Source organism: Triticum dicoccoides, chromosome 3B, assembly GCF_002162155.2.
Source record: "Triticum dicoccoides isolate Atlit2015 ecotype Zavitan chromosome 3B, WEW_v2.0, whole genome shotgun sequence".
Lineage (NCBI taxonomy): Eukaryota > Viridiplantae > Streptophyta > Magnoliopsida > Poales > Poaceae > Triticum > Triticum dicoccoides.
This window is the reverse complement of record NC_041385.1, coordinates 864,232,888-864,248,731: the sequence shown is the minus strand read 5'-3', so window position 1 is coordinate 864,248,731 and position 15,844 is coordinate 864,232,888. Positions and strand designations below refer to the sequence as shown.

General features: G+C 43.9%; 1 protein-coding gene and 1 long non-coding RNA gene across 2 annotated transcripts; both read right to left on the bottom strand.

The window, feature by feature from the left end:
* Positions 1-738: 738 nt before the first annotated feature.
* On the bottom strand, positions 739-3,148 carry LOC119279039. The gene is made up of 2 exons (XM_037560460.1): positions 3,031-3,148; positions 739-2,845 (listed from the first exon to the last, which is right to left on the bottom strand). The coding sequence occupies exon 2, from the start codon at positions 2,749-2,751 to the stop codon at positions 862-864; it is 1,890 nt and encodes a 629-aa protein (XP_037416357.1). The 5' UTR covers positions 2,752-2,845; positions 3,031-3,148; the 3' UTR covers positions 739-861.
* Positions 3,149-12,748: 9,600 nt separating this feature from the next.
* Positions 12,749-15,177, bottom strand: LOC119282777. The gene is made up of 3 exons (XR_005138868.1): positions 14,694-15,177; positions 14,552-14,624; positions 12,749-14,220 (listed from the first exon to the last, which is right to left on the bottom strand). It is a non-coding gene; the product is annotated as an uncharacterized LOC119282777 (long non-coding RNA).
* Between the last annotated feature and the right edge of the window lie 667 nt (positions 15,178-15,844).

Here is a 15,844-nt window from a genome sequence, read left to right as displayed (position 1 = left end):
CTAGATTGGATCTAGGGGCGCCCCCTCATCCTCCCTTCCCACTATATATAGAGAGAGGTGGAGAGAGGCCCCCCACACCCATACACATCTGTACGTGCCACGGCGCTGCTCCTCCTCTCCCTCATAGCCATCTTCTTCTCCGTAGTGCTTAGCGAAACTTTGTTGAGATTTCTCCGCCACCACCTCCACCACGCCGTCGTGCTGCCGGAGGACTCGAGCTACTACTTCACCATCACTCACTGGATCGAGGACGTGAAGGCATCATCAAGGCGTACATGTCTTGAACGTGGAGGTGTCGTCCGTTCGGCACTAGATCGGAGTTCACGGGACGGATCATGATTGGATCGCGAAGACGTTCGACTACATCACCCACGTTTCTTAATGCTCCTGCTTAGCGATCTACAAGGGTATGTAGGTCCAATCTCTCCTCTAGTAGATGATCATTTCGTAGATTGGGTCTTAGGTGCTCGTGGGAACTTTTTTATTTCCCTTGCAAGGTTCCCCAACACCTTTTGTTGGAGAATATTTTATTTATGTAAGATCACCTATTTTTTTGTCTACGTCAGAATCATGCATATATATTATTTTTGGAATTAGTCGCAAACTATCTGGTTGCCATTGTGTGATTATAAATATTTGGTTAAATTTCTGCCTTTTGGGGCATCTCATTAAAATGCTGCTATGGTTCATTCTGCGTGAAGATCTAATGACTTGAAATTTAGAAATAAGAAAGCAATTCTTCCTAATTTTTTTTGATATAGTAGTATTATACACTTTCATGATTAACTATATAAATGTCCTGTACTGCATTCATTTACAAAAGTTATGCGTAATTATTACACTTTCCTTGGATTCTGGAAACTACTTTCTGGCTGCACTAATTGTAGAGCACTTCAGGTTAGCGTCCTTCATTTCCCACTTCAAGATGCCGAGGTTGGAGAGACATGCCCAGAGATGCGTCAAGAACTCTCCACCTTTGGCTAGTTGTTCGATGTGTCCTGCAACGTTATCAGATGGCGCGACGTGCAGATATATCCGAATCCAAGAAGAAGCAACCATCCGCCAATGCTCTTCTTGGTTATGATGAGAACCATGGAGTTGGCGTCCAAGCCTAACGCCTTTCTGCAATGTTGTTTGCGATGATTCTTCGGGCAGTGCAAGTTTAAGAAGTTTCTTGCGCTTCTCATTTATAGAATCAGGAGTCCTTGCAGTATGCCCAAATAACATTTTTGCTTCCTGCAAGAGTTCCTTGAGCACCATGTGTGTTGTTAAGCTGTCCCCAGGTAGGAGCTCTGAAAGGAACGCCACCAAGTATGCACAATATCTTGACAATTTTGTGGCGATGCCAAAATAATACAATGTATGCCCAGCCATCGGATAGGCAGATGACTGGGCCTCTCCATAAGATGTTGCTATGTGCCATATCAGAATGGTGTGTATGTGAGTATCTTGCATGGATGTCCATGCCAGCGCTTCATCCAGTAATGAACTCCTCCATAGAGATGTGACAGCAGAGTTTGAAGAGCGAGGGGAAGTGTCTCTATGAATGAGGTTCTCCAGAGAACAAAGGGTCGCGTTGATCAAGTTTTCTGGCAGATCAACGTATGTTGCACGTGTTCCCTTTTGAGATAACCCAAGTAGTCCCAACAACCTTTGTCCCATGGAGTTGCAGTCAAAGTCTTCGACAAGGGAGTACTGTCCTAACTTAAGTGGCCTGCTAGGTAGTTGTGGAAGTTGTTTTGGTTCAAACAACGAACAAGGTTGACCCTTTACACGATTACTCATGTATGCCACTAAAGACCATTTGGATGCCATAAAAAACCGATGAAATTGGAGTAGTTCTAGCAGTATAAGGACGGCAAGACTTGAGGCGGTAGTGATGGTTACATGATGTGGTGTATCAGAGACGGTATCAATGAAGAAGACCAAATATATACTTAAGAGGAGGGCTATCTTGCTTAGATAGTAGGCGAGATAAATAGAGGGGTGTGTAAGCGAAGGCGAGCTGTGTGCCGAGAAGAAATAATCAAACATAAACGAGAGCTGAACGTCAACCAGTTTGAAGGCGTCCATGGCGGTCTCTTGATACTTCGTATCAAGCAATCGGCTAGCGCGAAGTGATCTGCCGCTGAAATAAGCAAGTCTGAAACGGTATTCAAGTACAGGATTCTGGAAGGAACAATCTGGCCTGTCGTAGCGCTGCAGCAACCTGAGGAATAAGCCCGCAGAAAGGACGATGTCTTTCATCCACAGAGGAAACCTAAGGTGGGGAGGGTAGTTTCTGTGGTGGGCCTCTATCTCCTGAAGGGTTGTGCATCCAGAAAGAGCACTCTCATCAGATCCGAGACAGCCCACGGCCACTACCAACGAGTCCTGACCGATAAACGACTTGTTAGTATTTTTTCTTCTTCTTCTTTGAACTCTGATGGAGGAATTGGTGGCACTGGCAACTATGGCGCTAAGGTCAGATGGAGGAATTCTTCTACTTTTAATTTCACGGTCGATGGAGAATACAAAGAAACCTAGCAGGATAGACATGACCTTCACCGCATGGTGCCAGAATGGAACAGAAGGAGCTGCCTGAAACAAGGAAAAGAAAAACCATACTAGTTGGAGCAGAACAAGGGCTTGTGTCGCAAACCGACGCACCTCCTTGGCATCGTCATGCAAAGCATAGGCTGCCATGGCGTCCGTGTGCCCAGCCGCAAACAAGGTCGCCACGAGCCAGTAGGGTGGCTGGAAGCGCAGCATGACGCCTACGGCGTACGCCGTAAGAGGAACCGGGATGTAGTACGACACCCACACGCACAAGTGGAGAAACCAGTGCTTGTGCCGTAAGCGTGCTCTGCAAGAGAAGAACTGGATAAGCTGCAGTGCGACGACGGAGGCACACAGGAAGGAGACATCTGACTGGAATTGGGCTTGTTGAGTGTCTAAATGTTCACGCATTCGCGTGGGCGAGCTAATTGTGGTTTTCCACGCGAGCAAAAGGGTAACGAGACACAAAGGGAGAACGAGGAACAGGTGCACCTGCTTCAACCATCCCCCATGTCCCGTCGCGCCAACTAGGGACGGCAAGCTTTTCAGCGAGCTTGTGGGATCAGAGGTGGGGGAATGAGGAAAGGTGGAAGAGGTGTGTGGATTCATGGTTTATGCTCACATTGACAGCAGGCTAGCTGGTACCGTGCTGTTTTATGGAGGAGCCTTAGAGGCCAGCCGGTAGTCGCTTTCAGTCTTTTGGTCATAAATAAATAAATGGTACTGGTACTTGTTTATTCGCTTGGTGAGTTCCACGTGTCAATTGTCCTATGGGTTCATCGATGGAAACAAGGCCAACAACATTAGACGCTGGTCGACCGGCCCAAGTTTCGGCCGGTCGATGCGGCGCGTGAATTTGATTAATCCGTTGACATCATCTTCCCCATAAATTTTCATCCCCATGCTCCCCTCCCTGAGTTGACCAGCGGTCCCGTCCATGGCAGATCTGTGCACTCACCTCCCTACTGTCCCAGGTCGGCTGACGGCTAACCGGTTGCACCAAAAACGTCCTCTGCAATGGTCGCCCACATGAAGCACCAGTTTCATCAAAATGACACCGCCGGGCAGTCACAGCAATGCTGACTGGGTATCTCCCATAGCATTGGCCCTTGGGGTGCTTGTGCCCACCGGATTGGGATTGTTGCAGCATCTTCACCGGGTGTTCCAGCATCTTCATGGCCGGTCCCGCCATCACCTTCAGCTAGTTGCAACACTGCTGGTGCTGACCTTCGCAAGCTCCAGCGAGTATCGTCGCTGGCTTGCCACTGTGGTTCCAGCATATTCAAGCGCTGGCTCCAGCATCCAGCTCGGCCAAGTTGCACCACACCGAAAGCATGTGCCGTCGCCTGCTAGCTATACTGGAACCTGCGTTTTGGTTTTTGGTTTGCATTTTTTTTCGCCCCTGTGCGAGATGGACGAAATTCGGTCATTTCAAAAGTTTCGGTCAAATCTCGAACGAAATTACAAAACCAAAATTTGAATTTTAAATGAAATTTAACCAAAATATGGATGAAATTCGGCCGAAAAAAATTGAAAACAAGTGGAGCAAAAGTGTAGCAGTAAAACAACACTAAGGAGTACGTATATACGTAAATGTTTACCAAACTTTGCATTAGTCCAACATCGCCATCAGCTCCAAAAGAAAAGATTGAAACAAGGACGGGGGATGTGCTGCAGAGTTGAGGAGTTCCCGATTCAGCTCCAGCCCACAGCCAACAGAGGTCAGTAGCAGGGGCCGGGCCATCAAGAAGGAGCGGACGGGGCAGGTGCGGCAGCTGCGAGAGGGTAGGCAGGCGGCGACGAGTGGAGCAGCCGAGTCTGCCACCGCCGCACACGCAGGAGGAGCGGGTATCGTGATTTGTTTAGGGTTCATGCTTCGTTCGATAGGAAAATTGTGGGGAAGCCCCAGAAGTTGAATTGGGCCAAGACGAAGTTCAAACTAGGCCGAAAATTATGGCCGACACAGACAATTACCGAGCCCAGGCGAGTGATACATTTCCAACGTATCTATAATTTTTGATTGTTTCATGCTATTATATTATCTTTTTGGATGTTTAATGGGCGTTACTAAGCACTTTTATATTATTTTTGGTACTAACCTATTAACCGAGGGCCCAGTGCAAATTGCTGTTTTTTTTGCCTATTTCAGTGTTTCGTAGAGAAGGAATATCAAACAGAGTCCAAACGAAATGAAACCTTCGGGAAAGTTGTTTTTGGAATAAACGTGATCCAGAGGACTTGGAGTGGACGTCAAGAAAGAAGCAAGGAGGCCATGAGGCAGGGAGGCGCGCCTGCCCCCCTGGGCGCGCCCCCACCCTCGTGGGCCCCTCGCAGCTCCACCGACCTATTTCTTCCTCCTATATATATCCATATACCCAAAAACATCCGAGAGCACCATGAAATGCTATTTCCACCGCCGCAACCTGTTGTACCCATGAGATCCCATCTTGCGGCCCGTTACGGCGCTCCGCCAGAGGGGGAATTGATCACGAAAGGCTTCTACATCAACACCATAGCCTCTCCGATGATTTTGGCGTAGTTTACCATAGACCTTCGGGTCCATAGTTATTAGCTAGATGGTTTCTTCTCTCTCTTTGGATCTCAATACAAAGTTCTCCTTGATCTTCTTGGAGATCTATTCGATGTAATTCTTTTTGCAGTGTGTTTGTCGAGATCCGATGAATTGTGGGTTTATGATCAAGATTATCTATGAACAATATTTGAATCTCCTCTGAATTCTTTTATGTATGATTTGTTATCTTTGGAAGTCTCTTCGAATTATCAGTTTGGTTTGGCCTACTAGATTGATCTTTCTTGCAATGGGAAAAGTGCTTAGCTTTGGGTTCAATCTTGCGGTGTCCTTTCCCAGTGACAGTAGAGGCAGCAAGGCACGTATTGTATTGTTGCCATCGAGGATAAAAAGATGGGGTTTATATCATATTGCTTGAGTTTATTCCTCTACATCATGTCATTTTGCCTAATGCGTTACTCTGTTCTTATGAACTTAATACTCTAGATGCATGCTGGATAGCGGTCGATGTGTGGAGTAATAGTAGTAGATGCAGAATCGTTTCGGTCTATTTGTCGCTGACGTGATGCCTATATACATGATCATGCCTAGATATTCTCATAATTATGCACTTTTCTATCAATTGCTCGACAGTAATTTGTTCACCCACCGTAATACTTATGCTATCTTCAGAGAAGCCACTAGTGAAACCTATGGTCCCCGTGTCTATCTTCCATCATATAAGTTTCCAATATATTTTACTTTGCAATCTTTACTTTCTAATCTATATCATAAAAATACCAAAAATATATATCTTATTATCTCTATCAGATCTCACTTTTACAAGTGGACGTGAAGGGATTGACAATGCCTTTATCGCGTTGGTTGCAAGGTTCTTATTTGTTTGTGTAGGTATGAGGCGACTTGTGTGTAGTTTCCTACTGGATTGATACCTTGTTTCTCAAAAAATTAGGGAACTACTTATGCTACTTTGCTGCATCACCCTTTCCTCTTCAAGGAAAAAACCAACGCAAGCTCAAGAGGTAGCAGCGAGATGGACGAAATTCGGCCGACAATTGATTTTTTCGGCCGAAAATCAAAACACTGACTGGAACACGGTCCCAACGTCTACAGTAGATGGTTGTAGCATTCGGGCCGACAAGTGTCGCCTAATAGCTCCTTCGGACTATGATTCAACCTCTGCCAAAACACGGTTGCAGGCTTGCAGCATCCAGCTAGCGGGGGCGTCGCCTCACAGCTACACCAGTCGGTGCTTCCAGCACTGCCGGACAGCACTACCATATTTTTTCGGCCGTAGTTGTAGCACCCTCATCCTCGCCAGCATGTGGGTGCCTCGCAGATCGATAAACCACGGTTCCAGTTTTCTCCGGCCATGGCTGCAACACCGCCGAATGGAAATTCCAGCACCATCATGCCAATCCCTGTTGGCTTGCAATTGTCAACCGCGGCTCGGTCGCTTTCTCCATGCGCCGTTGGCTGGTGCCTTTATAGCACCACCACTCGTCGTCTTCTCACGGAGCATGCCATGTCGTCGCCCTACAACATCACGCCCTTCCCTTGCCATGGATATAGAACTTGCGATGAGGTACGATTATTTCTAAACCGCTCTTGGGCTGATTTGAATGAGACGCCGTTGAAAAGATATCAACGAGGCACATCTTTTTTATGTAGAACACTTTCTCTGATTCCTTATGCTTTAAGAGCATTTTTTTCATTTACCAAAATGCGAACACTGTTTCTCATGACACCAAAATCGACGAAGTGAACTGCATCAGACAGAAAACCGCAATGCTTCAGATGAAAAACTGCATTGCATCAGATGGGCAAACTAACTCCATGATTTCTTCATCCCTTTTTCAAACTTTTTTATGAACGAGAGTGGACCACAAAGACAAGAGCAAGTGAACCACAACACTATCGAAAAGTAAACCGGAATACTCTTTTTGTTTTTTCCCTAACAATTTCACTCTTCATGTTGGGCGCAAGTAGACCGCAACTATAAACTTTTTTATGAACAAGAGTGGACCACAAAGACAAACACTTGATCTATACTATCTGAGAATAATGGGAACCATTATATGATCATTCCCTCTTTGTTGATAAGTGTTACTTCAAATACTCTTTGTCACTCTGAAGGAACTTAAAACCTATTATTCGCTCATTCACACAACCTATTAATTTGATCGATATTTGATATTCCCTAAGCAAGGACCACCGAACTAGCTATGAAACCAAATAAAAATTTCACCTTCCATACGAGAAATACTAATGCAAAGACTTAGGGCTTGTTTGGGACTGCTCTGCTTCACCAAAATCAGTTTCACTCCACCAAATCCACTTTGAAGCAGTTTCATACAGAAGTTGTAGTACTACCAAATAGGATGTTTGGCTTTCTTGTACCTCCATCTTTAAGAATGGTAATTTGGTGGAAATGGTTTATTTGAATGGACGAGGGGGGGGGGAGGAGGGAAAGTGTATCCACTTACTGGTGGCAGTGGTGGGTAATTTCCCTTCAACTCCAGCTTCTAGAATTTTTTGGTGCACCCCCTGAAGAGATTCATAAAAAACTGGGAGTTCTACCCTAGATTCAATTTTTTTGCGGAGCGGCATATCATGACGCTACCCCATTTGGCTTGTGTTTTATGGAGCGTTGCTGAATTTTAAGGAGCGGGGCCGTCCCAAACAGGCTCTTTGTGATAGTGTTTTATAATTCTTTTCTATGTGTCGCTATGTTCTGAATTCTTAAAAGATATATGTATAATTGATGTAATTATTTTTACTTTTTATGCACATTTGAAATTCTAGCACATGCAGCTGCATGGGTTCATGACTAGTATCATATATTTAATGTGTGAAATCGCCTAATTTTAAGAAAATTTGAAAAATATGCATGGATTACCATGCAAAAGAAAAATGAATAGAGCATGTTAATAATTACAAATTCTGGGAATATCATTGCATTTTGCACTAGGGGTTGGCAAAGTAGACTCTTGATTATTTAAAATAGAATTAGTTCACAACCACATCAATCACATTTTAAATCTTTGGTGGTAAAAATATTTTGTCAAGTAATAGGAGATACACTATATTTTAATATGATGCTAGATAGATACATTTTCAATTAATTACAGTATTTTTGTATGTTATGTCAGGAGCATCGCCTAACGTACTAAGAAGAAATATAGATATGTAAATGATGAGTAGCACTGTAGTCATTGTTATGCACCGAATGCGACACCAAATAGAATCCAACACCAAATAGAACAAAGATCCGCCTAAACGGTAGTGAAAAGGATTATTCTTAAAAACACGCTTTAAATCTTCTAATAATTTAGGATATGCAAGTAATTGATATATACATCATGTTTGGAAAACAAGAAACTAACCATGTAGCATATGCCTCTCATGGTACAAATTTTGTTGAGTCGTAGGTGCGTGTAGTGTATCTTTCTCCCAAAATTTGTTGAGTTCTATTATATCTGCTACATATCTTTCCATATGGATCGAATTAATTAATACTCTCTCCTTATCTTAGTAGGTGGCATAAAATTTATAAAGAGGTTTAGCTCGCCAATCAGATCAATGATGGTAGTTTATACAACATAAATGGCAACACATATCTACTAATCCATGAAATGAGTCCTATGATACATGTGGTTATCCTTTGTGATCGTTGTGGTATAAGTAAGCATTTATCCAGTTCTATTAAATTTGGAATTTAAACACTTGCATGCTAGACATAAATATAAGTTTCTTCATAATTATGTATCCCAATAATAGCTAGGCCGTGCAGGTGCGGGTAGACGACTAGTTAGTGAAATTCCAACCTGGAAAGTGTTACGGCTAAGTTGGCACTGTTGTACATGCCGTTAGTGCACAAGTGCATGCATGCTTCCTTTGGGAGACGCTCTATCCGGTAGGGGTGGGCATAAAAACCGACGACCCGAAGACCGAACCAATGCCGAAAACCGAATAAACCGAATTTTCGGTTTTTTATACTGCCACAGAAAAATTCGGTTTTGATGTTCACTAACCGAACACTATTTGTTCAGTTTGGTTTTAATCCCTATTAACCGAAGAAAAACCGAATAGACGTGAGCTAGCGTATAAAACAGTGCAAAGTGTCAGCCAGAAACTAGGGCCCGTGTCGCTAGCGCCAAGAAACTAGCGCGCTGCAGCCTGCGCGTGTGATAGGACGTGGGCCCTAATCCAACGGCATGCAAAATTATGGAAAGCCCAGCTCCACGTGAGCTTTTTTTGTGAAGTCTTTGCCTGTGCGTATGAGCATGCAACAACCAGCGGGGGGACGTATCGTTACATTAGTCCCACCTCGCCCAGCTGAGCAGTTGAGGGTGGGATTTTGGGCTGCCGCTCCTGGAGTTTGATCGCAATTAAGTTGATGCGGTCATTATGGTATAAACCGAAGACCGAACAAAATCGGTCGGTTAACCGAATTTTTGGTTAGCTGTTTTAAGCAACCATATTCGGTTTATAAGTTTCCTAACCGAATTTCAAAAACACCGCGGTTTCTACCGAACGCCCACCCCTACTATCCGGTACGGCCTCATCCTTGATGAACACATTCCTGATTTTCCCCGCTAAAAAGAACACATTCGTGATTCTGCTACCACAACTCTTACAAACTACTGATAATTTGTTCAATTTTTTCCCTCAGACTTTGCGAAATCTAAAAAGATGGCAGTGTGCATAATATATCCTACCAAACCCGACTTGAGTAGATAGGTGTACCCAATGAAGGAGTTTCCGCAATTAGAATTGAACCAATTTACATATGCGGCTCGTTTTCTTTCTTCCACTAGAAGAAAGCAAAGTGATCTCATCTCGCCGCCAAGTGCGACCAACCTTCTGGCGGTTTTCCTCTGCCGCCCATGACCTCTCGGCCGTCGGTGGTATGGAGGGGTCACCTGGTCTCACGCGCCTGGATCCGGATAGCTAGATGGCTAGGGTTTCAGCTTTTCAACGTTTTGACATTGGCAACGGCGATGACGGCGCGTGAATAAAAGTACTCCAAATTTTTGCATGACGCGTGTTTTGCTTTGTAGTTGGTGATGAGTCTTGATGGTTATCTCTTCAAGCGGCGATGGTGTGGTGGCGGCATCCAATGGTGGATATAGGCGTTCAGGCTCCGCCAGTGTGACGATGTTTGCTCCAGCATAGGCGTGGACCTTGAGAAATAGTCCAGGGAGTGGATGCAGATAGTGGTGAGATTTGGTGGCATCTAGAAGACGGCGTATCGCCTACTAGGATCGTGGTTGGCAGTTGGCAGGTATGATTTCCTCCTCGAACGTCTTCGTCGAGTAGGGGTGCCAGATCTGAAATATGATGACATGTCCAGGGTGTTGCCCAATTATGTTTCGTCCAAAGCTACATATCAGCAATTGAGCTATATTGAGCTCGGGGGAGAAGTTGATCCGTTATATTTAACTTTGATGGCGGTTGTGGTGGTGCCGGAGGCAGATGATGTAAGTTGATGTCACGCTCAAGGAAATCTTCAGTCTTGACTGTAATTTCCTTCTTGGTTGTTAGTTCTTTGTATAACGGCTAGTGTTCTAATATGTTTTCAATTTTGTCAGGTCGGTGTCTATATGTCCTGTTTTATTATCTTTATAATATGAATGAGATATGTATTACCATAGAAAATTGTCGCGCTATACATACGATGATGTTCATTGGATTCTTATACGACACACAAGATGAAATAGTTGGTGCATGGATTGAAATTCCAGCAGAGCACTGTATTATGCGTCATACATATATTGGACAGGTATGCAAAATATTTCAACATAATAGTGACGCCAATATATATAAAAACCTAGTCTGACTTTGGAGGGCGGCTAAAACTTCTCAGCTGGTGGCTTAGAAGTTTGCCTCGTCGAGCCATTTAGGATATGTCTGTACAAGCGCATAGGAAAAATGCTAACGTTACGAACGGCGCTTACGTCAAATCAACCCGTGGTTTGATAATTAGGAGGACAGCGGTATCCTCATCTCATCAAGGTTTGTATCTTAGTATTGATACTGGTGCTCGCATATTTCTGAATGTACTTCAGACTTTTTGGCGATGTACATTCAGTGAGGGGAGATGTTCCCGTCAATTACACGGGACCTGTGATGACTTTGTCAATCTCAAGATGATTTGTCATCTCACTCTCTCGGAGGTGTTCAAAGGGGTGAGTGTATGCTCTTGTATATGAGTGACTTCGATTGTACTATGTTCAAAATAGTAACAACCCTTATGGATTGGCTCCTAAGTATAAAGCTAGCAACAAATACAAGTTACATATCCATACAACTAGTCTAAGTTACTTCTTACTATAACCAGCCTAAAATCACAAGTTTTCGAGTTCAACTGCCACCTAAGCGTGGTAATAATCAAGTGTTGATCGCCTCACGTTTAACTAACAGGTTTATGTTCCACTTGTACATGATACTTGACTTTGTGCTGCACCCCATTATTGAACGCAACAGCTGTTAACATACGTTGTGTTACGCGTTCGAAGTTCAAACGTGAGCAATGACATCATTGGACAGCAAGTTGTGCTAGTGCGCGCTCTCCATTGGTTCATGGCCGAACATATATGTTGGCTACCGGAGAAAGTAGACTGATTCAATTGCTCGCTGGAGCGGACAACTTAAAATGAGGTTTTAAGCTGAATTGTTTCCCAATAGAATATCAAAAGGGGCGGAGCTATCTGGGGTCGGCGATAGCTTGCTGACGTGGACTAGTTAAAATAAGGTTCGAGCTAAATTATTGCCACTGCCAGGCCGGTCTCCGTCCCACATGTAAATAGTTGAGCATCTTCTGTAGATGATGTACATACTAGTATAAATGCCCGTGTGTTACACCGGGCGAAAAAAAGGCAGAATCTTCTTCCTGTGCCATTATGCACCATTTTATATCCAATTTTAGTAAAATTCAATGATAATGTAAACATTAAAATTACCTTTGTTCATATAGAAGGTAATGTTTATATAAAATTGGAATACTTCTTGAAAGATTAGTTAACATTTTTATGAAATGTGAACATTTATGTGGAAAAGACCATTTTTCGAATAGATGTTATTCTTGCAATTGGGTTCGACTTTGTCGGCCACACTTTTTTTAACTCATTAGTTTTATCCGTGCAAGAACACCCCCATATACTGGGCCATGAGCCGAAGAAGTGGGCCTTCCAATGGAATTTTTATACTTCTTCGTGAGTAGCATTTTTTGAGGTGTAATAGCATTTTTCTGTCTAATTTTTTTTAAAATGTTTTGTTTTTCAAAAAATATATATTTCCACAACTGTTTTTGCACAACCTGCTTCATGTGATATTTAATAATGCACGTGCGATGCACGTTTAACAATGCGAAATAATATTCTTAGTGGGATATTTAAGTGATGTGTTCATAGTTGGAACGTGAGCAATGGTTATCTGGGTGTCAGGTTTGACAAAGTAGTGTTAAAAAAAAGGTTTGGCAAAGTAGGGAGGTGATATATCCCACTCTGGTATAACTATGAAACCAATGAAAAAAAACGAACTTAATATTGATTGACACATCAATATCAATAGATACATCAACCATAGAGTTATGAATTCACATCTCCTATGATACATTTCCATAGAATGTACATATATACATGAATCAAAGGTCAACAAAAAACAGAGGTGCAGCATCTTAAAAATACAAGTCCTCATCATTGTCTCCATGTGCTGCAACTAATAATAGTAAAAAAAAAAATACACCCCCTGTTGTTTTCTAGGAAGTTGAAACAGCAACTTACTAATACCAATTCGGCAACTACAGTGAGTTTATTCTCTTGAAACATCCTCCCCTGTGGTTGGCTCATGTTGCCCAGCCTTATTTTTAGAAATCGGTGCTATGTGCCGAAATTAGTACCACACTCGGAAATGACATCTTGTGGATTCTTGGAGTACAATCCAATTCAAGTCAAATTAATCAACAACAGCTTGGGCATTGAGTGACCAATAACAATTTTTATCTCAACATAACAATGAGAGTGGAACAGGTCCAGTTAAACAACTATAAGAGATTTACTGTTCTGCAGGGAAACAACTGACCTCTCCAAGTAGCAACCATGTATTCATTTCCTCCTTGAAGTCTTAGAACTGCAGTCTCCACTTTGGCTATCAAGAGCAGCAGCAGCAGCAGCGCGTCTCCAGGACTTTTTTCAAGAAAATCGTCTCTACCATAATTTACATTGTCACTCGTGCCCACACATAGACTGACATGCTCAACACAAGTTAGTCTTGCTAATCTACCGTTTCTGGCAAACACACATTGAACCATTTTTCAGGACACTCGAAGAAAGCACCGAAATTTCCACGACTGAATCACAAATTCACAATCATCTAAGGAGCAGGTACATAACTAAACAGATGCAATTTACCACCATAATTAATCTTGGCTTGGTGCATCCTTTGCAGACTCAGTATGACTGAAAATATCGTCCCTAGTCAATAGTCTGAATAGTTGACTGCAAAACCTGTACAATCTGATGAGCATTGCAAATTTAAAGAGGTTCTAGAATAACTAAGGAAGTGTTGAGAAGTACCTAGTGCACATGAATATAACCCTGATAGAACCCCAAAGGACCATCCCCAAAGCTAGAGATTCTCGTCTCCAGCCGATCCAAAGATTAGTCAAATAAGAGATATTAACAGTTTTTCATGCACTCATGTAGTCATAAGTTCAGTTTTGGTTGCCTAATCCTAGAGCACATAACTACCGGATGCATGCTAAAACAAAGATGTGAAGAAAAAGACTGCTCCTTGTACTGTCAGATTGTGTGATCCTTTTGCTTCAGATAGACTGATGATCTTTTTTGAATGTCTAGACTGATGATCTGAACCAAAGTTAAAGAGTGTTCTTTCCCATGTAAATAAGCGTTGGAGATTCTTTCCCTGTTCCTATCTAACTTTTGATGCAACAATCTGAATGTTTCAGTGTAGAACAGCAATAATTGACTGAATGCAAACTTACACTTGGTTGAACCCTTGAACTGTTGTATCTTTGCAGGTAATGCCCAAGTTGTCGTTGTCGCTGCAGCTCAATATCCACGCCTTCCTGCTATGGCTGTCCGTCGGCTTCCTGATGCATGTCCGCGTGCTGCTGATTAGCCCCAAGACTGTAATCACATAATTAAGCAATGCAAATCTCAACTTACCGGACAACATGAAGGATACACATCAATATTTTAGCAGATAAATTTAAGACTTAGATGCTCTGAATTTCATCATTTGTGAAAAAAATGATATTGCAAGGTAGATCATTTTATTGTACAATCAGCTCTTCAGAAGCACCTAAATTTTAGTGTACAATCAGAATTGCTAAGAACCATTTGCTACAAAACTTACAGGTGTACCGAAAGATATTCAGCAAGAGCTAGCTAAATCATTTCATATATGAAGCGAAAATCAAGAAATATTGGCATTAAGGTAATACGTCAAGGCACAAACCGGAAAATTTGAAGCAGCCAATTTGACTACGTTGTTCTGATGATCCTTCCATTAGTCTTCCCTAATGTGTTAACTGCAGCAGAAACGACCATCAGATTAGATTAGAAGATGATTCTGAAAAAAATTGAAGCCAAAACCAAACCTTGCTGAGGCCTCGACTGCCTCGCGTCGATGCATTCACACGCACCAGGCACGCAGCTCTCCTACGTCTGCTGAGTGTTGCCGGCGAGCTCCTGGGCGCCTTCAAGCGTGCGTGCTTGCTGGGGTGGAGAAGGGGAGCCAGGTTCGGTGATGTGGGCAACAATCGCTGGCTTTGAATTGGTCTAAAGGGCGAGCCCGGAGGAGTCAGTGGGGTGGCGACTTGGCGACGGGGCGGTCGGGCAGGCTCAGCGGCCGGGGCGGCGCCGCGCTGCAGCCAATTGAAGTGACCACCGCCCGCTTCTCTCTCCCTTCCCGCCCTCTCTTTTCTCTCCATCTCTCGTACTCCACGCCCCGGTCGCCTTCCGGCCAGATCCGACAAGTCCTCGCCGGCTGCGCCACCGCAAGGCCGCTGTCAAGCTCGGCGTCATGGGCGACGCCCAAGCCCTTCCCGCTCGCCCGCCTTTCCTCCATGCCTCTTCATTTTCTGCTCCTTCGTCTCCTCGCGCGGCTTCCGCCTCCCTGCCGCAGCTTGACGCGGCGCCGGGGCGCAGCGTCGCCTCCCGTCCCTGCCAAGGACGCCCCTGCAAAAAATACACAACAGGATCGCGGGTTGAATACTCTCAAATGCACTGGTGTTTTTGCAAAAACAAAACGTTTTCTTATACACACTTAAAATAGGACTGCGGGTTAATTTCTTAGAAATTGAGGGACTTATATAAATACTCCCTCCGTCCCAACTATTTTTACATGATGAACGCCTAAAATCCCTGCTTCAAGTGATGTAAAATACATAGTTTTTTGGATCACCTGCTTCAAGTGATGTAAAATACAATACTTAATTATCCAAATTTGCCTCACCAGCCGACTATAATGATATAAAGCGCCCAGCCGCGCGCCAACCACCGTTCCCCCTCTTCCAAACCCACCATGCAACCAGCTCCACGCCTCCCCCCGCAGACCCCGCGCCAGATCCGGCCTCTCCACCCACCCCTTGACTTTTCTGCAATATCCACCCAGCTTTTCGGCTATCGAGGCACCGCCACGCCATCAACCAATTCAAGTGCCGCCGCCCAGTCCCGCCTGAATTGAAGATCGTCCGCCACCCAATTCGAGCTCTGCCGACCCTTCCCGCCGCATTTGAAGGTCGACCGC